At 39.7% G+C, this 26,976-nt stretch overlaps 2 protein-coding genes across 2 annotated transcripts; both read left to right on the top strand.

Moving 5' to 3' along the window:
- The first annotated feature begins 140 nt into the window (after nucleotides 1-140).
- Nucleotides 141-6,550, top strand: tnfaip6 (tumor necrosis factor, alpha-induced protein 6). Its single transcript, XM_036565742.1, has 6 exons — nucleotides 141-321; nucleotides 2,191-2,328; nucleotides 3,327-3,488; nucleotides 4,784-5,012; nucleotides 5,629-5,669; nucleotides 6,206-6,550. Exons 1-6 carry the CDS (start codon nucleotides 213-215, stop codon nucleotides 6,319-6,321), a joined length of 795 nt encoding a protein of 264 aa, XP_036421635.1. The 5' UTR covers nucleotides 141-212; the 3' UTR covers nucleotides 6,322-6,550.
- Nucleotides 6,551-9,695: 3,145 nt separating this feature from the next.
- On the top strand, nucleotides 9,696-26,970 carry rif1 (replication timing regulatory factor 1). The gene is made up of 36 exons (XM_036565912.1): nucleotides 9,696-9,872; nucleotides 11,095-11,216; nucleotides 11,349-11,427; nucleotides 11,652-11,748; nucleotides 11,851-11,981; nucleotides 12,069-12,160; nucleotides 12,488-12,677; nucleotides 13,112-13,204; nucleotides 13,321-13,459; nucleotides 13,602-13,753; nucleotides 13,860-13,980; nucleotides 14,133-14,306; nucleotides 14,493-14,603; nucleotides 15,434-15,496; nucleotides 15,597-15,700; nucleotides 15,948-16,034; nucleotides 16,141-16,214; nucleotides 16,501-16,681; nucleotides 16,798-16,905; nucleotides 17,069-17,218; nucleotides 18,017-18,116; nucleotides 18,203-18,470; nucleotides 18,557-18,602; nucleotides 18,699-18,901; nucleotides 19,106-19,199; nucleotides 19,322-19,450; nucleotides 19,608-19,750; nucleotides 19,838-19,927; nucleotides 20,007-20,067; nucleotides 20,201-23,224; nucleotides 23,328-23,447; nucleotides 23,533-23,619; nucleotides 24,621-24,736; nucleotides 25,492-25,645; nucleotides 25,744-25,882; nucleotides 25,983-26,970. The coding sequence occupies exons 2-36, from the start codon at nucleotides 11,104-11,106 to the stop codon at nucleotides 26,246-26,248; spliced, it is 7,299 nt and encodes a 2,432-aa protein (XP_036421805.1). The 5' UTR covers nucleotides 9,696-9,872; nucleotides 11,095-11,103; the 3' UTR covers nucleotides 26,249-26,970.
- Nucleotides 26,971-26,976: the final 6 nt, after the last annotated feature.

The raw sequence follows: 26,976 nt of genomic DNA on the forward strand, positions 1-26,976 counted from the left end.
CCAGCTAGTTTAAAGTGGGCCGGGAGCCCATGTTGCAGTGCAGCCCTGTTTTAGGAGAATTGCAGTCTCCTCCCACCAGAGTTGCCTGGCTTGGATGGGCGTCTGCAACAACTGCAGCTGCTACTTAAAGCTGGCTTGCACATGTTCTGATTAGCTCACTGTAAGAGGTAGAAGCAACGTGCTGTCACTGACGTTCTTGTGCTCCTCTGAGGATGATAGCAGTGCACATCATAACCGCTGTCTTTACCTTAGGACTCATCCTGAAAGAGACTCAGGCTTGGGGGTACAAGAATGGGATACTTCACAACTCCATTTGGCTTGGTAATTATTATCTCTTCTTTACTTTTTAAATGATATGTGAAGTATTGGATTACAGTTGACATACGTAAAGAAATGATACACTGTATCTTGAAAGTAATGTAAGAGCAGACGTAATGATGTTCTAGGAAAGGCTTTTTGGCAAACTACCTCCTTAAAAGGAAATGAACTGCTTGGTGTGCCAAAGCCTCTGTCATGCACTTCTATAACTTAGGAATTATTCTGCAATATTACACTGTAGTACTGAATAAAAAGTGTAGAATGTAATAAGCACTGGATTTTAAGGGTTTATTTATTTATTTTGTGAAACACTGAAAAGACCTTTGGAATATGGTTTCAGTGTTATCTTTTTCTCATAAGAACCAAAGATTTGCATATATCTGGCTGTCTAAAACAAAGCACTGTGTATGTAGTGAGTATATGTGGTGTGGGTGTTTGTGTGCACACTGGTCACTCACCAACTCTAGGGCATTTATGACCCTCTCAATGCTGACAGTCCCTCCTGCCTCAGTCTTGTAAACTCTGGGAAATTACTTCACTATGGTGCAAGACACCACAATGTTTTATTCAAATTACAGAGATACAGTGTGGTAATGATCTCAGAACAATTCAGCACTGACAACACACTGGAAAAAAATGTTAGGTTTTTTTTTCATGTGAGTTTACAAGATTTAAATGTGTCAGTTTGTTGCGTGTTAATTAAATATATTAGGTCAACAAGCCTGCTTTCTTTCACTTTGCTTCTTTTGGCAAGAATTGTGTTAATCTAACACATTTCATTCATGTGCAACCAGCTGACACATTGAATCAAATAAATTTAAAGAACCTTTTTTTTCAATGCAGATCTAAAAAAAAACATCAGTGAACATTAGTGATTTTTACAAATCATTTCCACGTATTCCTCTCATTTTACAGGCATGTTTATTAGTCTCTAAAAGTTAGATGGTTATGTTACCCCACTACTTTAAAAGAATAAGCTGCTTGAAAGTAATACCAGTCTTTCCCACTACAGCACATCTGGAAAGCATAAACAAGCTGTTTACACATCCTGCATCATGGGACTTGCCTTTATTTCTAATTTGAGAGGAGTGAGGTGGGAGCACTCCAGGGTGTGTGTTGTTCTTAGGCACCTTGATGGGAGAAGCCAGCAAAGCTCGTTAGCAATCTAAGGGGCTTCAGCTTCTACAAGGTTATGCATGCGTGATGTCAAAACAAGTCAAAAGTAGCTTGCTGTTCCAAGAGGCATGGAAACTGTGACAGATGCCAGCTTGGAAACGTGAAACATTTGCCTCAGCTGTTTAATTTATCACATCCAAAAGCAGCTGGTTCTTAAACATTCAGTATATTTCTCTCATACAGTGTTTTTGGCTGTTCGTCCCCTTTGCTATTAAACATCTCTAGACAGAGTTTTCTGTTTTAGATGGTGTCCTCGTAGCAAAGAACATCTTCAAAACAGGCAGTTTAGAGAATCACTTAACAATTCAAATGTACACCTTGTTCTTCTCCATAACGGAGAACCTGTTGTTCATGGTTGATTAAAGCAATGGTTCTCAAATTGATTCTCAGGGCTTCTCAAATGGTGCAAAACTTTGCTCTCTCCCTATATATTGAGATCTAGCAAAGATGTGGATTGCATGGAGGTTCCTGAGGAATGGTTTTGAGAACCACTGCTTTAAAAAAACATCTGGAAAATATGAAAGGGTCCTGCTCAGAGCCTTTTTGGTACTATACAGAACCCTTTTTGATAAGTGTATAGATAATAAAGCACCTAACAGTTGGAGACATTGAGCAGACCCTGCAAGATTCGCTTGTAGGCCGACTTGTGCTTTGAAGCTGATAATGGCGCTGAATGAGGGGTTTCTCTCTCTACAGAACAAGCAGCTGGAGTTTACCACCGGGAATCTCGCAAAGGAAGATATCAGCTGACATATAAGGAGGCCAAGGCCGTCTGCGCGTATGAGGGGGGAACACTGGCCACTTACGATCAGCTGGAGGCCGCCAGACAAATAGGTCTCTGTCGCCAGTTTTTCCAGTTTTGGCATTGGTCTGATACCACTGAGAAGTGAGGAGGAGATGATGCTTCATAGGTTTATGTTGAAAACTAGGCAAGATCAACACTTGAGCTGTCTTGGGGCTTATGGGTACAAACAAAAACCAGATGGAGCTTTAATCTGCCCCAAATAAATTCTGCAGATAGTCAGTGTGGTTTTAAGACTGCCATTTTATACAAGAAACAGATCTGTTAAACAAATGTTTTGTTTAATAAATCTCTCATGTGTACACATTGTGTAAATAGTAAAAGAAAATGGGCCTAATTCACCAATATCTTCAAGTTTTTGTGTAAATTTGTTCTTGAGAAAGATCCTATGAAAAAGTTCATGACACATTCTGAAATGCACCTTTGTGCTCTTGAGTGTGTGTAGATTCTGTTCTTACCTAAGAACTAATCCCAAATAAGAAAACATTGGTTTGTAAAAACTACATAAGTGGGTTTTAAGAAGAGATGGTTAAGAAGAACCGTTGGTAAATGAGGCCCATTGTACATGTTCTGTCACCGTAGCTTGTAGAGTCTGCAAAATGTATCTTTTTACTTTTTCAGTTAGATTTCGCTGTATGCAGTCTCTGCCTTAGGGCTGTTAATTGTTTGTGATTGGAAGTGGCTTATACACATCCAGAGAGGCCTGCCTGTCTTTTCTTAAGTCCTCAAATTGTACCAACATGCTTTAGAACACTGTAGGTCTTTATTTCTCAAAGCCCCAAACACACAGCAGATTTCCTATGATTACCCGCTTCCTCTGGGACCAGGTAATTTTCTGGGGAACTTTTAAGTTTATTAAGACCAGATGATCTACCAAAAGAATAGGATTTGTGCAATAATTAGGTTATTTACAAACAAAAGAAGATAAGATGAATTGCTGGACTGTCCTGATACTACTAATGAACTTTGTGAAAAATGTTTTTTTATTCAGTGACGCAAGAACATAATAACATTTCTCTATGTCCCAAAGGCTTTCATGTGTGTGCAGCTGGATGGTTTGATAAAGGCCGTGTGGGATATCCCATTGTCAAAGCTGGGGCCAACTGCGGCTTTGGCAAGGTTGGAATCGTCAATTATGGTTATCGGCTAAACAAAAGTGAGAGATGGGACGTGTACTGCTACAACCCTAACTGTGAGTAAGACTAACAGACAAATGGTAGTGAGGTCATTCTGGGAGGGCTGCTAATCGCCCATGGACAGTGTCTTTAGCAAGGAAATCACACAGTGTTCTTAGAAAAATCCTCGAAGTGGGCTGTCTGGATAGTGAGTGGAGTTACCATTGGGAGTCATCCTGATTTGCATGTGTGGTAAGCTCTCAGAACTTGTTTTATTTGCTGAATCACACAGACATTAGTCTCTATGGACATAGAGACATAAGTGTTGAGCTCTGTGTCAGCCAACTATGTGGGCAAGCTGATTTGTGGTCTGCACTGAGACTCATACAACTGAGACGACGAACCAAGGAAAATATGATAACTGTTTAATCACACCATGACCAATGGGTAATAACACGGGCCAGTGAATTTCAGCATAACAAATGATTCCAAGCACATGTACAACTTTAACACCAACAAATTTACATTTACCAGTATATTTAGCTTACAGCAGTAGACAACAGTAGAAAAAACAGCATGTTTAATTCTGAGGGATTAAGAGAGATTAGAAAATGAATTAGTTTTTGGTACATAAAGCCACATAAACATCACAAGTAGGCATTAGGAGAAAATAAAATGCGATCATTATAAGTGCAGAAAGTTTTTTAAACATTTAATTAAAAGGAAACTTCTAAGAACATTCTACACTTATTTGTAATGATTGAATCTGGGAAAACCATTAGAAATGTCAAAAATATCCTGAATACAAAATTAACATTAGTGAGGCTTGGTGGGACTGCATCCTGATGGCAGTGCACTACTAGAAAGCCAGTTATGTTTGGCCTGGGATGGACACATTCTCTTGAATTTCAATTTATTGATAGCAAAAGGAAGAGAATTTATAACACAGGAGACTCCAAGTTAACTGTGATCTTGAATAACAGCATGTTTTACTCATTTTGTCTTACAGAATAGAATACAGTACAACAAGATATTAAAACTGAGTTTTTGGCTGTGGTCATTGTTATGGCCTCACTAAACTTAAGAGAGGAAAAACTGTAACTAAAAGAGACATGTTATAATCAAACATACAAACATACTGTAGACATAATATGATGTCTTATAACACTGAAATATGACTGATGTAAGATTCAGATAAGATTAGGAAGGTTTGGGAGGTACAGAACTAGTGAGACATTCCTTTCTGCACATCATCAGTGTCCAAACAATTTTTTTTGGCAGTTTACTCCCTACGTTTTCCTACATTTTGTTTCAAATTTAGAAAAAAATTAAGATTTTGTGGTTCTATCTAACTTTACCTTTTTCAATACAGCAAAAGAGTGTGGTGGTGTGCATACAGACCAGGAGAAGGTTTTACAGTCACCTGGTTATCCGGATGAGTACCCTGATGAGCAGATCTGCTACTGGCACATCCGCCTGCGCTACCGCCAGAAGATCCGATTGCATTTCCTCGACTTTGATGTAGAAGATGACACAGACTGCCTCAGTGATTATCTGGAAATCTACGACAGCTATGACGACATCTCAGGTTTTGCTGGAAGGTGTGGAGTCCACAAATCTGCCAACAGCTCATTCATGCATTCATGCGTTGCATTTGCAGGCCTTGAAATGTTTCTTATAAACTTGTTCTCACATGTACACTGTATGTCCAAAAGGTTGTAGATACTTTTTTTTTAAATTAAGGGTATTAATAGGGACTTTGTCTCCTTTGCCGCAGTTACAGCCTCTACTCTTTTGAGAAGGCTTTAAACTACATGTTGGAACATTGTTGTGAGGATGTGTTTGCATTGAACCATGAGAACATTAGTGAGGTCAGATATCAATGATGGATTATTAGCTCTGGCTCACAAACATCACTCCAACTCATCCCAAAGGTACTGGATGAAGCTCCGTCACTCCAGAGAACACAGTTCCACTAGCTGGTGCTTGGCATTGAGCTTGGTAACGTCTGGCTTATTGGGGGCTGCCATAGAGCATCTTGTTCTATTAATATTGCTTTCCTATGGAGATTATTTAAGCTCTCAGTGCGCAGTTTAATGCCTGTATCAGCAATGGATGAATTAGAAGTGTCAGGATACTTTTGGACAAATAGTGTATGTACCACAAATTTCTTAACCTAATCTGTTTTATTATCTCTAATCTATTTTGTCTCTGTAGGTACTGTGGGGATGAACTGCCTGAAGAATTTATTAGTACAGGTATAATTTATTATGATGATCATCACAATCACAGTTTAATTGATGTCATGTCGATTAGCAGTTCCTCAGAATGATTGCTCTGGCTTGTATGTTTATTGCTCTGGTACACTGTTTAAATGTAAATATATTAATACCTAATAAATGACATAGTTACATAATTAAATACATTCACATCTGATTCACATAATGTATTAGCAGTTTTTTTTTACCAAAACAACACTTCACATTCAAATCATAATAAAGTACCTCTCTATCTGATAATAACAAACATGGGGTAGTGTCTATTGAATGTTTAGACAGCATTTATGGAGAGTTTTTTTATTAATCATTGGACATGCATCTATATTTAATTATTATTTATTTTTATTTTTAGTTGTTCTCTTTGAGCAGGAATCTCCGAGTGTGAAATATTTCCATTTGGAGAACACAGGCACTGTTAGATGATGTACAAGCTAGCTAGCCACCTGCACAGCCTCAGATAAATTTATTCTTTTTTGAACATTGATGAGTAACTTCTCACTTTGTTATTTCTCCAGGTAATGTCATGACACTGAAGTTCCGCTCTGATTCCTCTGTGTCTGCTGGAGGTTTCCAGCTGCACTACATTGCTGTAGATTCATCTGAGCTCTCCAACAACGAAACAAGCACTTGACCACTCCAGACACTGTATCTTAAGAGTGTTCTTTTTTAAGTTATGTGTTTGTGTTTTTGAAACTTACCCACCCTGTAAAGAAATGTGTAGTGTGTCTCTTTTTTTTGTATTTCAGTGTCATACTTTTGTGCCATTCCTTTGTGCCTTCTGTAAAAAATAGGCTACAATGACAGCGAGTGATCATAGTGAAAAAATAACGAGAAGTTACATTAAATGCAATGTACCTACTGACCAACACTCCTGTTTTTTTTAAATATCTTTTCAAAGGTTCCGAATCTGGACAGTGACTGGTTATATTTAAGCTTATGGCATTGTTAATAGCTGTAGGCCATAAAACCATGTGATACAAAGACTTTGTGTACTGTACTGATTTGAACTGTGCAGCACTTTGTGAAAGCTTTTCTCTAAAAAGTGATTTTTTAATTAGGAGCACATTTCACTGCTTGAAATTTGAAACAGATGAATTTCTTCAAACACTTCGACACTGTTTTATTAGTGTTAAAACTTCATTATAAGTTCTAGAATAAAGAATTAGATGTGATTACTTTTTGAAATTCTCACTTTTTGTTGAAAAATTTAGCTAAAACTAGGAATTGCTAACTGGATGGCTAAAATGCAATATAATAATAATAATAATAATAATACATTATACTTATATAGCACTTTTCAAGAACTCAAAGACGCCTACAGGTTTTCGAAATACAGAACAGTAAAGACAAACATGAGAACATGAAGCACAGTCATAACATCACAAGCAAAACATAGCAGGACTTGGCAAAGGGCTGGTTTAGGATTGAGGACAGTTATAAGCAATAGAAAAGAGATAAGTTTAAAGTTTAGATTTAAAAGTGGAGACAGAGTTGGCCTGTTGAATATGTGAGGGAAGAGAGTTCCAGAGTCGGGGAGCCAGCCTAGAGAAAGCACGATCACCGTACCCATGTAGTTTGGAAGGTGGGACAGTGAGTAAACCAGCAGAGGAAGACCTGAGAGTGCGAGTTGGTTTGTAGGGAATAAGTAGATCAGAGAGGTAAGAAGGAGCAAGGATATGTAGAGCTTTGTATGTGAGGAGAAGAATTTTGAATTGTATGTGGTATTTTACAGGAAGCCAGTGGAGATGTTGCAGGATGGGTGTAATATACTGATGTGCACGGGTGTGGGTGAGAAGGCGAGCAGCAGTGTTCTGTACCATCTGGAGTTTGCATAAATGGGAGGAGTTACCAGCAAGTAGAGGGTTACAATAGTCCAGGCGACTAGAAATGAATGCATGAATAAGGGTTTCTGTAGCAGACTGAGAGAGTGACGATCGAATTTTTGCAATGTTACGGAGATGGAAAAAAGAGGTTTTAACTACAGAGTTGATGTGTGCACTGAATGAGAGAGTTGAGTCAAAGAGAACACCCAGATTTCGTACCAGAGTGGAAGGGGACACAGTTAGATTGTCGATGGAAAGAGAGAAAAGAGAAGTTTTAGAGAGAGTTGATTTGGATCCTATAAGAATAAGTTCTGTTTTGTCACTATTTAACATGAGAAAGTTGTGCTTCATCCATATTTTAATTTCTGTTATGGAGTTTTCAAGCTGGGTGAGGAGTGGATTTTTAATAGATTGAGTGCTAATGTAAATCTGTGTGTCATCCGCATAACAGTGAAAGTTCAGCTCGAAACTACGTATTATGTGGCCAAGCGGAAGCATGTACAAAATAAACAAAAGAGGTCCAAGAACTGAGCCTTGAGGGACCCCCTGAGTAACCACAGACGTGTGAGAAATATGGCCACCGAGGGTGACAAACTGTTTTCTGTCAGTCAGATATGACTTAAACCACTCCAGGACAGTGTCCCTAATGCCCAGATCATGCAGCCTTGATAGGAGGATTGAGTGCCTCACTATATCAAAGGCTGCACTCAAGTCAAGTAGTAGAAGGATGCTAAGGGCACCAATATCGGCAGACACCAGGAGGTCATTAGTGACCTTTATTAAGGCAGTTTCTGTGCTATGAGAGGGACGAAATCCGGACTGGAATGGTTCAAAGAGGCAGTTAGCTGATAAGTAATACTGAAGTTGGCTAGCCACAGTTCGTTCAAGTACTTTGGACAGGAAAGGGAGGTTAGAAATGGGGCGGTAGTTACTGAGCTCTAGTGGATCAAGGCCAGGTTTTTTAATTATAGGTGTGATGGCAGCAATCTTGTAAGCAGAGGGTACCTGTCCATAGAGAAGCGAGTTATTGACAAGAATTGTGAGATGAGGAAGCAGGGCAGAAAGACAAGATTTAGTTAAGGTTGTTGGAAGGGGATCAAGAGAACAAGTTGTAGTTTTAGAAGTAGTTATGGTGTTTATAATGGAAGAAGAATCAACAGTGTTAAAGGTAGAGAGATTAGAGGAGGGGGGCTGGGGCTTATAGAATGGACAGTCAGGGAGGAAAGGGAAGAGATATTATCAGTAGGGGATAGCAGAAAGCTGTTGATTCGTGCAATTTTTGATTCAAAGAAATGTAAAAATGAGTCGCAGAGTGCAGGGGAGGCAGCCACATTGCACAGATACACACTCTGTATGAAAAGTGCCTTTTAAGTTATTGTCAGAACACATAAGGTAGATGTTACCATGAATCTAAAACTTTTTGTTGCTTTATTATTAAGCAGAAATAAAAATCTGGGTAGGGAACAAGATTAAAAATGGTGACATTATGGTACACTTTTTTTTTTTATTTCACACAAACAAAAATCCACTACTATTACTTCTATCACATTTATAAATACTATTTTTGTAACACAGGGAATGGAGGTATGATTGAAAAATCACTTTAATACATTTTGGGTAATTTAATCATTCTGCCAGAAGCAAAAGTGTATTGAAAAAATCCAAACTGACTGATGTGTAACAGAAACCAAAAGAGTGCTGCTGCAGGAAAGTTCACCAGTATGGAGATTCTGTACACTCTTTAAAAAGATGGTTCTTCGAGGGATCTTGGTTCTATATAGAACCATGAACACTCAAATCACATCACGTTCATTGTCACATCACATTCACACAGGTGCAAACGTGAGTGAAAACCTTATAATAGAAATAGTTCTAGCAGCAAAAAAAATGGTTCTTCTATTGTTACAAGCTTGACATCGTACTGATATCAGAACCTTTTTTGGTAGAATATAGAACCATTTTCAAAAAGGTTCTATGTAGACCCATATACAACACATTGTCCATCAATCCATGCAAAGAACCCTTCAAGTATGTAAAGGGTTCTTTGAGTGTTCATGGTTCTATACAGAACCACTATCTTTACTGCAGAACCCTTGAAGAACCATCTTTTTTAAGTGCGGTCCTCTCCTACTGAATTATTCATAAGCGGGCGGTGACTACGTCGGGTGAAAGGTGACGCTGTTGAGCGCGCCTCGTTTGGCGCCAGCGTTTTCGCGGGGTTGGAGGAGCTGAAGGAAACTTCGCACTTGTGACAGTCACAGTTTTTTGTTTTGTGTAACATCCCTCGGTTGATTTGGTTCACGTTGCCCTGTCCGTCCATGTTGTCTTTTGTTGGTTGTGTTCCTTTAATAACTGTGAGGTGAGTGAATGTGATGTTTTGTTGTTGTTTTTCGTGTGTCGTGCTTAGCTGTGCTGACTGGAAGGGGGTTGGGTGGGTTAGCAGCGTGCTGGTATCAGGAGCTCCACAAATGAGGCCGCTAACGGGCTAAACTGGGCTCCATTTCCACCTCACTTCATCTCCGTAAACGCAGCGTGATTTTACTGAAGAAAAACTAGTGCTATGTACGTTAGCTGTGTGTTAGCCGTTTCAAACTCGCTCACCAAATGTTTAAAACCTCTGGCTGCGTGTCATTAGCTGGGAGCTGTTGCAGTGTGTGTACAGGACGCTAAACGGAGGCAGTGGCTAGCTAACGTTCACTAAAACGGTGTAAATCTGTAGCTACGAGAAAATAAATTGTTGACAGCCGAATCAAACACTGGTTATAAAGGTCATAACGTCGCGTTAGCTGCCTGTTAGGCTGCTGTAAACCCACTTCTAGCCAGTTGGTAAACGTTAGCCAAGTACCGAGCAGGGTGAAGGCAAGGAAGCTAACCTGGTTAACCTAACCGAGCTAACGTCACCGTCTACGCTTAGACCTTTACTGAATGACCGATGCTTCGTTCTCTGGACAGTAAATACTTGATCATACACATTTTTTTTAGATCCTGTCTAGTGTCAGTTTGTTGGTTCCTTGCGTCTCTAGCTTCACTGCCACCTGTTAGCTGACATGCACAAATGATAAAGACCCTCCTCATAGTCACGTAGCCAGTAAAGTCGATCCACTTTAACGTACTGATTTGGTGTTAAAGCTGATTAATGTAAATTAACCTCGATGATCTCCGCAGCATTTTCAGCGCTGGTAACATTATTCGTATTGATTCACTTTAGAAACGCATGTCTGGTGTAGATTTCGTGATAGTTAACCACTAGCTGTGGATCCATAAAGTGTATATAATGTTTAGTAATTGCTGTCCGTAACTGTCTTGGTGTGTTCAGTAACTTAATAAGCTACAAAACCTAAGTTAGTGGTTTAAAGTATTCTTTAAAAAGCTCCCTTGCATAACTTATAATGCCATTTTTCCCAACAAGTTTCTGGCTGTTGCCTACTAGAATTTATGGAAGTCCAGATTCTGGGTAGATGTTTGTTTGCATGTTAAGTGCTGTGCAGTGCATAGTGTCTTGTTTTCCTACTCTTGGATGTGAAAATGGCAGCATGGTAGGGCACCTAAAAAACACTGGTGGAATGATTGTGTTCCTGCAGGGTGTGAGGATGATGGCCACGGTACCTCTCTCTAGCTCCAGCCTTCTTCCTCTCCTGGAGTCTCTGGAAGATAATGCAGCTGGAGCATCAGAGCAGACTGACGCTTACCTCACCATTGCCAAGTGAGTGATACAGTTTGTCTACTGTCTAACTTACTGCATCTGCCATTGGTTGTCTTACTTATTGAAATGGTTATACTTGCCATTTCATATCACATCCCTAAGCATCAAATGATTTTGCTTTTAAATTTTTAGTCGGCTCAGCGGAGAAGATGGGAGACAGTTCTTTCCTATAGTCGTAAAGCACTTTTCACGACTGGGTAAAGCTCTTCAGGTGAGAGTGGGTGCCATGTGAAGTAGCTTGCTAAATTGCTGACACTTACATACTTTACCATCATTTGCTTACATTGTCTAATCTTAATGATCAATGCTTGTGTTTATTTAAAGTTTGGCGCTGTTAAGTGCTTGTACTTATTAGAAATGTCTTCTGAAACCTGCAATTTCTGAAGTTCTTCAGTGTACTTGATACTTGATTCACTTTTGTCTGTGTTCTGTCAGACTCACATATCCAGTGAGAATGAGGAGCTGAGTCAGGCTGCGCTTCAAGCTTTGGGCTTCTGTGTATTCAACACAAACATTGTCACGGGCATCCCAGGTAAACTATAGAATAAATTGGAGGGAGCGCATATACACTCTGCAAATCTTAAACATGCTGGAAGATTTGTCATTGTTTTTTATTTGTCATTGTTTCTTACAGCAAATTTTGCAGAAGAGATATTGTCAGCTCTTTGTGCCCTGGTGTTAAAGTCCACAGACAAAAACACATGCACTCGAGCGTTATGGGTTATCTCAAAGCAGAATTTTCCTGCCGAAGTGGTGTCCAAGAAGGTCAGTAAATAAGACACATTGCAATCTGCCTACTTTTTAATTTTAAGGCATGCCATGCTCATATCTATGTCTCCTTCATCTTTTCAGACATCAGAAATCCTTAGGACCCTAGATGCCATGCAGACAAAAGACATCCAGTCAATCCTAATGGATCATGAGTCACTTAATGTTGTTATAAAGTAAATATTTAATATTTTTTTTTTATCATAAAGTATTATATAATTTCTCTGTACTGTGAGGTATGTATACCCCATCCTGTGCTACTTTGCTTATAAATGTAGCAACCTCAAATAACCTGTGTTGATACTCAAGTATCAACACAGGTTACCAGCTCAAGTTGGTAACATTTTGTGTCTGTCACTGTCAATCATTGGACTTCAGTAGAGCTGACTGAAGTGAACAGTCACAAATACATGCTAAAGAAATAGTGCATATTTGTGTGGTAAATACAAAGTGAAACATATTGCTTGTCCTGTTTTAATCTGGTTAAATATTGTCAAATGCAGGCTGCTGGAACAGGCTCCCACTCAGATGGGTGAAGGAGCAGTGTGCTGGGCTAAACTAGTCATTCCTCTGGTAGTCCACTCAGCCTCGAAAGTGCGCCTACGTGCTGCTGCAGCCCTGGAGATGGGACTGCCTCTTCTTCTGGAGAAGCAGCAGGAGGTGGCTGCCATTGTAGAGCCTATGATGTCATCTGTAAGTGTTTGCCTTGACTGCCATTTTAATGCCTAGATATGCTGAGTAAGCAGGGTTAGACACATCAGGTTTTGCCAAAATTATCTAAGCATCTGTGCTCCACTGATAAAGCTGACAGAGCTTCAGACTAAATTTGAAGATGTGACAGCAGCCAGTTGCTTCCAACCTCTATTGTTCGTTGCAGTATAGTGATTATTACAGTAACGTAGCCTTAAATTTGAATTTTATATTGCTTTATTACTGCCACAATCTTTTTGCTTGTGATGAAAGCACCCGTTGCCAACCATTGTTCTGGTGATTCCATCAAATAAGCCCATGATGTTCATGACTAAACAGATGTTTATATAGAAAAGGTAGTTTAATGACATGGAATCATATCAGTATTATAGTTACCTTTTCTCCTTATTCTGCCATGCCTGACTCTTCTTTTTCAGAAACTTATTCCTGAAATGCAGAAACTATTCTCCACTAAGAATGAAAGCAACGTGCTGAAGCTCTGGCCTTTATTTGTCAAGCTACTGGGCAAGGTAAGATTCATGCAACAGAGGATTATGCCACCACAGTGGATTATTGTAGAACTGCTGCACGCATGAAGAAATGTTTGTCACTGGTTATTAATCTTAGCTTTCTTGTCTTTGTTCAGTTGCTCCACAAAGGGGGTGCCTTCATAAACTCGTTGCTGTATTTAGAAGAGCTGGGCTTCCGCAGTTCCTCACCCAGCATTAAGAAAATTGCCTTCATAGCCTGGAAGAGCCTCATTGATAACTTTGCACTTAACCCTGGTAAGCTGACAACCTGGTCCTCTTGACTTAAATAAGTGCTTATTGTTACATATAGCTGTGTTTCTAATGCTACGCATATTACTTCATAGTTTTTCTGGATGAAAACCTGGTCTTTCCTCCGGATATTTTCGTTGTTTTGCAGACATCCTCTGTAGCAGCAAGCGATTGAAGCTGCTCATGCAGCCCCTCAGCTCCATTCTTGTGAGGACTGAAGCCCTGCTACTGACAAAATTAGAAGTCTGGTGGTACCTTGTAGTCAAACTGGGGCCGAATCTAGCTTCTAACTTTGATCAGGTAAACAAAAAAACTAATGTCACAAGGATACCAGTTTTACCAGTATACTCTGTGCTGAAAACGTGGCCTTGAACTAGCTATTCAGTATTAAACTCTCATGTGTCAGGTTGGTGTACCACTGCTGCATAGTACACTTTCTCCAGATGCATCAGTGCTTCAGTGCCCCACCACTCCTGCTAGAGGCACTAGCCAGAGCAATGGCATCGGGCTGGCAACCCCTAAATCAGGTATAAAAACCATTTGCTACTGTTCTTTTTAAATGCATTTTAGGTACTTAATCACTTTAAATTTTTTGTTACAATCCAAACCCACTTTTGTAATGCTTTCATGTTGTGTGTGTTTTCTTCCCCCCCCTTTTCCTTCTATGTCTCCATCTCAGGTGTTCCCTCATGTAGCAGTCCTGGTGCTACCTCTCGTAGCCTCAACAGCAGCATGAGTGTCCCCCAGTCCTACACCTCCATCCAGCTGCTGGGACTTGAAATGCTGTTGCACTACTTTCTAGGCTCACAGGCCACTGCTGCTGCTACTAAAAACAAACTGCAGCTCAGTCTTGGTAAGACACCATTCTTCTTCTTCTTATTGTCTTATTCTTATTCTTCTTATTTTTATTCTTATTACTATTATTGTTATTATTATTATTAATTGATTAATGTATTTATTTAAATATTTGTTTTTTTTCACACAATTTAATCTGCATTTTCTTATGTACTCTTGAGATATGCACTTTTAAAATTTTCAGAGCCTCTGACGCACAACCTCTTGAGCAGCCAATCTTTCTTCAGCAAGCACTCCTCCACTTTCATCTCGGCTGTTAAAACTGGCTTCATTGCAGTGGGCAAGGATGCTCCAGGTGATCACCTTGCTCAGTTACCTTATGAACTATGCTTTATTGTTCTTTGAGTCAATGCTTTGAGCCAGTCTTTTTTTCTTTTTTCCCCCTTCTTTGTTAATTATGGTAAGTCATGCATCAGGATCACTGGCGTTAGGGCAACCCTTAATGTGAGACTTATTTCTTCTCTGTGTAGGATTAGAATGCTACAAGCCATGTTATGAATGTTGTTCTGTTTTATTGATCCAAACGTTAAAGATTTATACATTTTGGAGAGGCACGATAGTATCATTGTACTGTCTTTTTCACATTGTAATAGTTATAAAGCTTGCCTTTGAAGCTAAAGCTATACTTCCGTTTTGGGAAGAGAAGATAAAGGTCCATGTTCCATTCACAGTTCCAAGTTATACTAAGCTCCCCATTCATGATCATTGAGTGGTGTTTCTACCAAATGACTTGGCATCAACTACCAGTAAAATTCCATTATTCAGCATCCAAGTCTCACCCCTGTGCTACACTGTGGGGGTGACACTGTTATGCAACACTAACCATGTATAAAACCATTTGCCTGTTGGTCCCACTTAAATCACTTGGTGGGTTATGAAAATTTTAATTCTTAAAAACTGACCATTTACTCCTAATCTGTAGGACTACCCATCTTGTATTGAATTTGCGTTTGAAGAACATTCATTGATTCAAAAATTAGTAATTTGTTAAACAGCAGTGGTCATGACCATTGTAATGGGCTCTGTTTTCAGACACAGCATATCCAGCAGCTTGGTTTGAATTGTAAATTTAACCAAACAATTCTTTTTGTTTCATGTTTGTCTTGTTTCATGTGTTTTTTTTAGAAGCACTGCTTAGTCTGATTTGGAATAGCCTGGTCAACCTTGTCAGTGCCACAATAGAAACTGGTAAGTGAATGGAGTGACTTAGAAATCTGCACACATACCCTTGCATGCTGCAAGTGTTCCTGTTCAATTATCTGTCTGTCTTTACTTCTCTCATTTCCAGCTGGCAATAAGAAAGAGAGACAGGGTTCTGAGGTGCTTACTCTCCTACTGCAGGCACTACAGTCCATCTTGACCTCTGAGGCCTTGCCAGCCCCACGTGGTCTGGTAAGTCGTTTCAGTCCGCAAACAACTGTTTATGCTTACCACAGGTCCTACCACATGGAGACTTTTAATTCTTAAACACATTATCCTCTCTTAAAGTTGATGGATTTTGTTCTTAGCCCATTACGGGAGTTTTTTCTACTCATCTTGTGCCAGACATTGGTAAATGGTGCAGCAATGTACTTTCTAGACGGCTGTGTGGAACACTACTAAAAGGTGCCATTTTTTATATTGTGTCTTTTTGATGTAGGCTTTGCTGGAAGCCACTGTGAAGGGCATACCTCAGAAAGTGCTTGGGTCTGCAGCATATCAAGTAGCCAACATGGATGTCTTGAATGTGAGCTTGTTTGATTTTTTTGGGGGGGAGAGAGGGGGATTTCTTATTTGTAGGGAGCTGGTTTGTGGCACTTTATAAAACACCATTTTGTTTATTTCTGCCCTAGGGTACCCCAGCTCTTTTCCTCATACTCCTCTTCTACAACAACAACCTGCTCTCATCATTTGTGGCTGATGAGAGGTGAGTACTTCAGAGTGTTTTCAAGCATTTTTAATTCAGTGTTTAATTTTGTCTAAATCAATATCAGAACAAGAATGGCACAGTGAAAAAGGTGAACCATGTTGGCTATTAATTATATAATATTTAGTAAAATTCTCCTTTTTTATATTTTATGTTTTTATCAAGCTGATCTGCTTGCCCCTATTAACCACTGTAGTCTTTAAGCATTGCTTAAAATTTATATGGAATTTAAGCCAAGCTATCTGAGCCATGAGCTCAAATGAAAGTTTCTTTTGTCATCTGGTAGGTTTTTCCTGTGTCTTGAGACCCTTGTCAGTTGTGGTCTCTGTGGACCCACGTCCCCACTGGCCTTTGTGGAAGCAGTTTTAGGAACAGTCAGTCGCAATGTGGAAGCTGTGGAAAACAAAGAGCATTTGTGGCGAATGTGGAGTGTGGTTGTGAACCCTCTGACTGATACCATTACACAGGTTTGCACTGTGGTTACCGTAGTTCACTTTTTGACAGTTCTCGTTGTGAGCATTGTAATCACTTACATTTTATAATTGTCTTATACTAGCTTAAATTAATCAGCTTCCTCTTTCAGACAAATGAGGTAAACCAAGGAGATGCTCTGGAGCATAACTTCAGTGCAATTCACAGTGCCTTGATGTTCCCCATTACCCACCTTTTGCCTGGTTCTGCTCTTCCACAGGTCAGAGGCTAGCTACATATTTTTATTTATTTAGTCTGCATACAATCAACTGATCTTATAGACACACTGTGTTCACATTATGTACCATGCTATTTTAAGTAGTGCACACAGCAGTTGTGTGCAAGTTATTTTATATATGGATTGACTTTTTCTGCTGACGCAGATGACTCAGAAGACTATGTTGAGCACGTGGTCTCGATTATACAAGGCTTTTGCACGCTGTTCAGCTTTGGTGGCCACAGCAGAGGAGAATGTGTGCTGTGAAGAGTTATGTGCCAGGATTTCTGCTACCCTGGAGGCTCAAGCCCTGAAGGTGAGCAGCATGCTCACTTGAATATATTGATTGATTTTTGTATATCTTACTTTACAGCAGTAGTGGGGGGGTTGGGCAAAAGAAAATTATATCACAGTGTAATTAAGACTACTTACATTCGGTATATTTGACAGTATAGTATATTTATGTATTTTTTTTATTTGGATATTCAAGTAGACTTTTGTAGTAGATTGATAATGTATAAGATATATTATTTTGGTTTTCCTTTAATTTTTAATAAGAGCCATATTCAACAACTGAAGTAAATCTTTTTTTTTTCCAGTGAAAAAGCAAAAGCAAAAATGAAAAAAATATTGACAGATGTCAAAGCTGTTTTCTAACTGTAATGAGAAAGGCGAGTGTATTTGAAGCCCACAGCGGGTTCTCTGAGAAAAATGGTGCTGAATGTTGATTTATGTCCGAAAGTCATTTGTCTCATATAAATGGATCTTGCACTCAAGTAGATGTTATAAGCCGTTCACACGATTAGAGTGAGACTGGTTTTTCCTTCCACTCCCTTTGCTGCCCCTTTTACACATTAGCTCATTACAGTCTGATGTGTGCTCCTTTGACAATAAACTTGACTTACTTAACTCATGCAGCAACTAAATGAGTGTGTTTTGCACTGTTTGTATGTTGCATTCTTATTTATTTGCATACCGCTATCATGGTAATGACAAAACTAATACCATGTTCCAGATGAACCAGTATATCGCCCGCTACTACTGTACATAGGATAAAAAAAAAATGTGTTGTTCATGTCATAAATTTAGTTTTCTTATTTTCTCCCTCTTTTAGAATTTGTCCACTCTTGATGCAATAGCAAATATCTTGCTCTCAGTCATTGAGAGTGTGGATTTCTCTCCATTTACTGCTCGGTTTCAGCAGAAGATGAAATGTAAGATATTTCTTGTGTTTAAAATATTTAAAGGCACAACTTGGTAATGTTTTTTTTTGATTAACAATGGACCATTCCCTCCTTAGCCCCTCACACTCCTCTGGGTTGGGTCCGGAAGAGGAGTAAAGCTTTGGGGAACCTCTCAAACTTCCATGTCCTCCTGGTGCAGTCTTTAGAAGCCTTCCTGGCTTTGAACTCTTCAGATGAGAGCAGTGTGGTTTTAAGTGGAATAGGTGTCATGCTAGTCTCCATTGTCTCTACTCTTTTCACAAACCTTTCATTACCCAATGTTATCCAAGAGTCTTTGGCTACCCTCACCAAACCTCTTGCACTTCTTTATGGACAAGTTGGAAGGTGAGTTGCAGTTTTTCTGTGTGGTATTGTCATGATCTCTTAAAATGAATACTGTCCTCATTTAATTATTACCTTTATCCATGTAGCTCTGAAGGTGAACCATCAAAGTCACATTCAGTTCTAGGATCCAAGGTATTTATGATCCAGATATTGATTCCCATCAGGAAGTACTATGGATATGTTTCTTTAATTTGGGGTTTTGTTCTTCTCATTTACTCGCTGGATTAGTTGGAGAAGCTGGTGGGTGAAATGCTTGGCTGCCTCCAGACACGCTCTGCGCTGCAGTATGATGATGAGCTGCTGGCAGTGCTGTCTCCTTTGCTCTGTGTCCTTTTCCCACACACAAGCAAGCATATCCGCTCAGCTGTCACTCAGTTCTGGAATGCCACTTTTGGAAATGCACTTGTACTGACTTACCCGGAGATGCTCACGTAAGTGTAATGTATTATATATTTAAGAACATAAGAATCACCATGCATATTTCAGTTGAAAACCCTAGAGTTTCCACAAAGATTTTGTTTATTCAGACTTAATTTGATTTTTATTTATTTATTTTTTTCCCCTCCATTTTGTCTATGTATTACATGCACTTTCGCACAGATTTGGTTGACAAACAAAAACTGTTTTTTTTATAGGCCTGTTTTAAGTCAAGCTAAGCAAAAGGCTCCCTTAATTTTACCTGGTTTTCAAGCAGTTGAAAATGCAGAAGATTTCAGTGGCCAGTGTTCAGTGAGTTGTTTTTTTTTTCGTTTTTCCAAAATTTGGCATGTTTCTTTTTGGTCTTATTGCTAAACCTAAGATGGCATCCTGGCATTTTAGTTGCGTAGGTAATTTTTTTATGTTTTGATCAGAGTGAGTGTTCCCAACTTGATGCCGAAATCAGTGGGATGAAGATGTCCTCAGCAGGGAAGAGGGAATCCTTGCTGGCCAAAGCAGCAGAACTAAAGGAAAAGAGCTCTGGAACTTCCAAGCCTGTATCTGTAAGTAAACTGAAATAAGATCTTGACTTTTGGGATCTTAACAGATGGATGTTTTGAGAGAGATATATATATATATATATATATATATATATACGGACACACAGACACACTCACACACACTAGATTTTGGATCTCGCAAACTAACTACTATTTGTAGGTGAAACTAGATTTTGGATCTCCCAAACCTCCACGGCGAGAAGTTCTTGAGGAGGAGGCATCAGTGGATTTTGTTTTCATCCCACCTGAGCCAAAGGAGAGAGTGCTGACTGAACACCAGAAAGAGGTCAAAAGGACTAAAAGGTAAGATTGTAAGCAAGCCAGATTCTAAGCCCCTGCAAAATGTCCTTCTATATTTAGGCATTGCATTTATATTGTTTGTTTTTCTAGGGACGACATCCCTGCTATGTACAATAACCTGGATGCCTCTTTGGATGCTACGGTCTTTACACAGTATACTCAGAGCCAAGAGGAATCCATGTATGTACTGGTCTTTTGCCATTATACCCAAACATCACCTTTTAGTGCTTTGCTTCTTACCAAATATGTTTACATTTAGGGACATATTACCAGCTGATGAACAGCCTAAAACTACAGACACAAATAAGATTGAAACCATGGTAAGATGAAATATCTGATTTACTTAAATGTTATCATTCTAAATGAATGTCTAAATGTGTCTGGCTGTTTTATTATAATTCATGTAAATTAACAGTGCATACATTAAAGTGTGTTGTGTGTGTAAATAAACAGGATTTAGAGAGAGAGGAATTGCCTGCTGGGGATGCTAAAGAAGCCCAAGAAGAAATTTGCTCAGAGACAGATGTACCAGAGAAAGTAACAAATGATGCAAACCAAGCTACTGAGATGCCAACACCTGTAGACATCTCAGTGGCAGATGTCAGTGGGCCTGAGGACTCTGCTAAAATAGACCAAAGCCCAAATGTATCAGGGTCATCTGACATGATCTCTGGTACGCCACCAAAACCTAGCAGCCGACGTCAGTCCTTTATCACCTTGGAGAAATATGCGGAAGGAAAGCCAGCCAGTCCCTTAAGTGTTACGAAATTTACTGGCCCACTTACTAGGACTTCTTGCAGTCAGGACACCAAAAAGACACAACAGTCGACTCCAAATGCCACTTATTGCTCACAGCCAGAAACTGATAAAAAGGATGCTCAGGACTCTTCTAGAATGATCGCCCAGCAGTCTACTCCTCAGACTGAGGAAAAAAAATTGGAAATAATGGCAGAAGTAAAGTCAGTGGTGAAATGTTCCAGCGAAGGCACAGAAGATGAGGACGACGTGATTCCAGATACCCAGACTCAAGGTCTGAATGGATCAGTTGATAGTGATCAGTCTTTGGATAAATCTAATGTAGAGGTAGAACCTGAAAAAGCCTCCCTTGAGGGGAATTCAGAGGTTCCTGCCCAAAGTTCAAGTCATACTGAACCACGGAGGTCAGGCAGACGTAGGAGTAGGCCTGTCCGACCAGGAGAGGATTCAGTAGATCAGGAATCAAAAAATAAATTGCAGAAAACGGATTCTGTTAATGAGTCTGCTTTGACTGATGCACAGAAGCCCACATTTACCAAGCAGACAGACAGCATTTTGCCTGGCAGGAGCAGAAGAAGTAAAGTGCTTGAAGAGAACAAGGGTGAAAGCAGTAGATCACAGTTTGGTGAGCTTAAAGAACATAGCCTGACTGATTCACAAGTATCACCTTCTACAACTTCAAACTCATCACAGGGCCGAAGTAGTAGAAGTAAGAATAAAGAGCTTAGCCAGACTGAATCTCCCAATAAGCAGTCTCCATTAAGTCAAACAGATAACACAAGGGACTCTGATAGTCTGTCACATAGTAGGCCTGTTAGGCGGACCAGAGTGTCTGTTGTCAGCCCTGAAGGTTCAGGCAAAAAACAAAATGAGGAGGGCTCTCAAAGTGACTCACAAGCTGGTATATCTATTTTGAAGAACAAACATGCAGACACATTAGTATCTGACACAGGGGCTGATAGCCAGTCAACTGGCAGACCAAGAAGAACAAGGAGGTCTGAGGCCACTGATGCACAAAACAAAGATAAGCCAGTGATTGAAAATGAACCAGTCAGTGATCTGAGTCATTCTGATTCGCAGACATTGACACCTGCAAAAGGCAGATTAGGAAGACGGAGGAGAGCCGAAGAAGAAATTAATGCCAGCAAAGACACTCCTCCATCAGATGCCATCAATTCTGAAAGCTCACAGGCTGAGGCAATGAGAGAGACACAAGACTCTCAAGGACGTGGCAAATACAACACTCGCCGGTCATCTCAAGGCTCGCTGGCGCCTCTTGAGACCTCAGAGTCTGATAGTTCTGATAACAGAGAAGGCCAAAGATCTAAAAAGGCTAGAGGACAAAGATCATTGGCTTCTGAGGTGATGCCAGACAATATGACACATGAAAATGTTTCTGAGAGTAAGATGGACAAAGAAAATGCAGATCCAATTGAAATGTCTGAGAAAGAGCCAAAGGCCTGCTTAGATGTTAGTATGCCATGTGAGGCCAAAGCAGAAGACAAAGAGGAGGTCTCCACAGCCAAAGAGCCAGTAATTGAACATTGCATATCTGAAACAAAATCAACTGAACAAAAAAGTGATGAATTAAAAATGGAAGTTGATACCATTAAGGAAATGGGTGCTGTTCTTGAACTGAAGCCTCTGGAGGACGGAACAGTGGCATCTTTGCAGAATAGCCTAGTGCTACCTGAAAAAGTTGTTTTAAAGACTCCAGAATTGCATAGATGCCCACATATTAAAAAAATTCGTGGACGCAAGCGTTCTACCAGCTGTAACTGCCTTTTGGCCAGTAGTAGTAGTATGCCTTCACAAGAAAATGTTAGCAGTGATTCTCAAGTTTGTCAAAACATGAAAGATAAGGTTCCTCTTGAATTGAACAGTTTGCCATCTGAATCTGAACTGAGCAACATCAAGCCTGTCTTTATGGAAAAACATAGTGAGACATCTCCAGACAGTTGTCCTGTGGTTGCTAATGATGAGCGTTCAACAGTTTTACTTAACTCAACTGACACAGGAGTACCCACTGAAAGCCCAGAGAAAGAGCTCAGTGCAACTGGTACCCAGTTGTCTGATATGAAGGAAGGTTTGACCCAGGCAAAAGAAGACCAAAATGCAGATGATGCAGAGAGTAAGCACCAAGGAAAGGAGCAGAATAGCAGTACCTCAGAAAACGTTTTGGATCGGGAGCAACTTCAAAGTTCAAGCACTCAAGGTACCTCTCAAAACCATAGTGGGTCTATGGGTGATAAGATTGAATGCCCAGAACAGTCTGAAGCTCCTGTCAGTCAAAACAATGCCATTGACTTATCTGTGAATGAAGATGGAGAAAAGCTTGAAATGCCAGAGAAGGAAGACGTGCATGGAACAGATGGTGATGGTGTTACACCCCTTCCAGAAGGAACTGAATTAGATGATGCTCCTCGTTTAAAGGGGGATAGTGAAGACACACAGATAGATGACAAAGATATTCAACCTGAGACTGATCTACCCAGTGAAGAGTGTGTGCCTCTACAGATGGTCTCAACAGAAACTTGCCTAGACTCTCCACCCAAGCAGAAGACCTCAGATGTGAGACATGGAGACCAAGAAGTGGGACAAAGTCCCAGTAGTAGTGGAACTCGTGGTGTATGGTCGCCATCTGCTTCACCATCTACGAGCATTCTCAAGAAAGGGCAGAAGAGACAGTTTGAAGAGGATTCTCCTTCCCCTCTTCTGAAGGTAGTATTATCTTTAGATATCAAATCTGCATGGCGTCCACTTTGATTGCTGCAGGAGGAAAGTTAAACTATAATGTGTGGCTCGTTTTCTTTTTGTTGCCCAGTCCCGGCGAGTGTCCTTTGCGAACCCAATTTACCAGCAGGAATTGGCTGATGATATTGATCGTCGTAGTCCAGTAATACGGACTAGCTCCCCAAGGTCAAAAACTGTTGGTCAACCCAAGGTATTATATCAATGTTAATAAATCAGTACATTTATGTATAGAAAAGTTATTTTTTGTCTTTAATCAAAGTGAACTTTTATTGCAGTACATCACAACACCAACCAAAGGCCTTTTGACACTTAGTCCCCGCAACCTTCGCAGTCCAGGGTACAAGAGTTCGAAGAAATGCCTGGTATGTATGTGTACGTTGAGTGGGTGTGGTGGTGTGTGTTTTTGGTGTTTTTTTATTTATTTATTTATTTATTTTTAGTTAACTGACCTTCATTTCATCCCTCTCCTAAATGCTGTGTACTGGATCCATATAGCCTGCATATCTCCAGAGATATGCAGATTTTACAAAAACTAATAAAAGTGGATACCAGAGCTGCTAAAGCTCTTAAATAGTAAACTTATACACATACATAAAGCTGAAGTTAGTTTCTTATTTGACAGCTTTTCATTTGAATTTTCCGTTTAACCTCAAATGGTGCTTCAATTACACTGAGGTAGAATGAATTACAAAAGCTGGGAAGTAAGAAGCCAACATCAGCGTACTTCATTAAATGCATTAATTTACCTCAATAAATGCAGCCGTAATCAACATTGGCTTGGAAATGTTTAATGAGCAGCTAACGTGCAGCACAGCAAAGCAGCTGCTGAATGTGTCTCGCTGGCTGATCTAACACTGCATCCCAAACCACACACTTCTGCGCTTCACCAACTACACTAATGAGTGCACTAGTGGTATATGTTATTATTACACACTGTTCAGTGTGCTAGTTTGTGGTTTGGGATGGAGCATTTGTAACACAGCAGGAAATCTTAGCCATTTAGATTTCAGCTTTCATTTATCACTACAGCAACAAATAAGGTCAAAGCAATATATTCAAATCAGTTAATAACAAGATTAAAAAAATGAGATTTAAGAAATGATAAACGTTGAATATAAACCATCAAGGACATGAGTAAAGTGCACAAAATTAAATATCGATCAGATATATTCGTAAAATATCACTAAGGAGGAAATGGTATGTCAGTATCATGGTATACCGGTATAGATGACATATTGCCGAGCACTATGCTAAATAGTTTGGCATGGAAATTTCATTTGTCATAGAAAAGTCATGGAATTCCACTGTTAAAAAAATTTACAAACCCTGAATTTAACATTGTCATTGTTAAACCTTGCAATAGATCTCAGAAATGAGTCAAGAACCCCGGCCCATTCCAAAGGACTGTGTTTATCCAGCTCTGGTCTGTTGCTCTACTCCTGTGGAGGCTGTTCTACCGCAGATTTCCTCTCACATGTGGTGAGTCACAATGTATAGCAGTAAAAATGGCATTAATGAGTGAGGGGGGGGAAGTGAGTTCAGCTTTGGGAAGTTGGACCCTGTTTACACCTGGTCATGTGTTCTGAGGGATAATGTCTGGATAGAGATTAGCTACATAAATGCAAATGAGAATGCACGCAAGGCTCATTTAAAACTTAAGGATTTGGTCTGAGATGCATTTTAGCCAGGCATACGAGTGTAAATGCATCTGTTTCTGTTGGCCACATTCATCAGCACAGACCCCTCTTAATAATGTGGGGCCTTCCTCTGCTGCTCTGCCAGTTTGGTCAATCTTTACTTCACCTCATTATTATTCACCACCTCATTACAGTACATTTACGTTTTAACCTACATGATTCATGACCACAGTGATTAATACAGGAGGCTAATTGTTCTAAACACCCATCTTCTTGCAAGTATTGGTGAAAAGCAGCAGCCATTATGTTTATTAAGACAGTAAGAACAGGGGAAAACTATCTGACTAGTGAATGTTTGAGAGAATTTGCATATAATGCACCATATCGCCATTTTATTACCAACATTTGAAAAAATCTTATCAGTTTACAATCCAAATGCAAGTCACACAAAAACAATATGGGAACAGGGTCTTAGATTTTAGTTTCATGCAGTTTCAGGGAAAAATGATACGAAAGATGTAATCTTGTAATCTGTGTTTGCTTTTTCTTTTATAAAATTTTTTATTGTAATTGTATGTGTTTATTCTCCATATCTAGGCCTCGAGGCCTTGGTCAGCTTGTCCGTGCTAGGAATATCAAAACAGTTGGAGATCTAAGTGCCCTTACCCCCAGTGAAATCAAGCTGCTCCCCATTCGCTCACCTAAGCTGTCAAATGTGAAGAAAGCACTCAAAAACTATCATGAACAACAGGTACTGTCTTTATAAGTAATTGCTTAACTGCTAAAATTTCTTTTAAGCTTTTCTGCTCAAATTTCTGTCTTTTTCTTTTTTTCTTTTGTCCCACCAAGCGAAAAGGGCGATCTGATGACCTGAAAGGCTTTGATGAAATGGAGAAAATGACCTCTGAACCTGAAGAGATGGATGCAGCTCCAAATCAAGAGGAGGAGCAGACATCCACAGTTGCTACAGATGCGTCAGATGCACAAGGTATTACCAGAGTTTTCCTACATGAATTTGGGATCTGTACTAAGCCATGATCATGTATATGAGTGCTAGAATCTTGATGTGCTGGATTTCTTTTCTGCAGAGGTCGTCTCTTCAGAGGTGGCGTCAGCTTCAGAGGTGTCGTCAGATTTATTGTCTGCTTCGGAGCAGAAACAAGAAGCACCGGTGTCTGTGGAGTTGTTGTCCGATGTTTCTGCTTTGGGAGCTCGACTAACTACTGAGGAGCTCAGTCGCTGTTCACCGAGAGAACTGGGTCTGATGCATGAACAGCTCAGTGGCATGATGAGAAGTATTGTGGATCACCTTCAGTCACGTTTAGTCAAAAACCTTGAGGACAGTTTACTGTGATGGCAAGCTGAATTTTCACCCTGAGCCTTCTTCATGGAACATTTGTGCTTCAGTGTCTGGTTGTTAGCTGTGGACTACTTGGTTTTTTAGTGAATATTTTATCAGTATCTTTCCTAGACTGATGGCAGAATTTCTGTAAATACTTTCATGGAACAGCTATTGTTTTTATGCCCTTTTATGGCATCATACGGAATGATAGCCTGACTTTTGGTTTTATGGGACTTAAATAAAAGCAGACCAGGATGCAGATGGCACTTTTTATATTAAAGTACTGATTAAATAAAGGAATGAATGAGTAAGTATTGTTTATCACACAGTCTCACAGCTTACCATACCAGAATACACTGATTGACAAAGCTGTTGTAGTCACTTGGGTTATATTCATGGTGAAAGTCACCCTTGACGATCACTTGTGTTTTAGCAGTCTGATCCTTGACACGTGCTATTTTCTGTCATGTCTGGACAGTAAAGTTCATTTTAGATCTCTTATGATAAATTGACTTCACCACATTATTCATTATCTTAAAATCTGTTGCACAAAACCAACATTTACAGAACGGTAAATTTTATTGTACATAAACTAAAATGAATAGGTAGCACATGCATGCATTGAAGGGAACTATGTGAATGTTCAGCATCTCTGCTGTTGTAACACACTTCTGTGATGTATAGTCTATGGTGTACCTGACTTTTCTTTCCTGTTTTTCTTCCTTTTTTTTTCTTGTTTT

This window comes from Colossoma macropomum, unplaced genomic scaffold, assembly GCF_904425465.1.
Source record: "Colossoma macropomum unplaced genomic scaffold, Colossoma_macropomum, whole genome shotgun sequence".
In the NCBI taxonomy this organism is placed as follows: domain Eukaryota; kingdom Metazoa; phylum Chordata; class Actinopteri; order Characiformes; family Serrasalmidae; genus Colossoma; species Colossoma macropomum.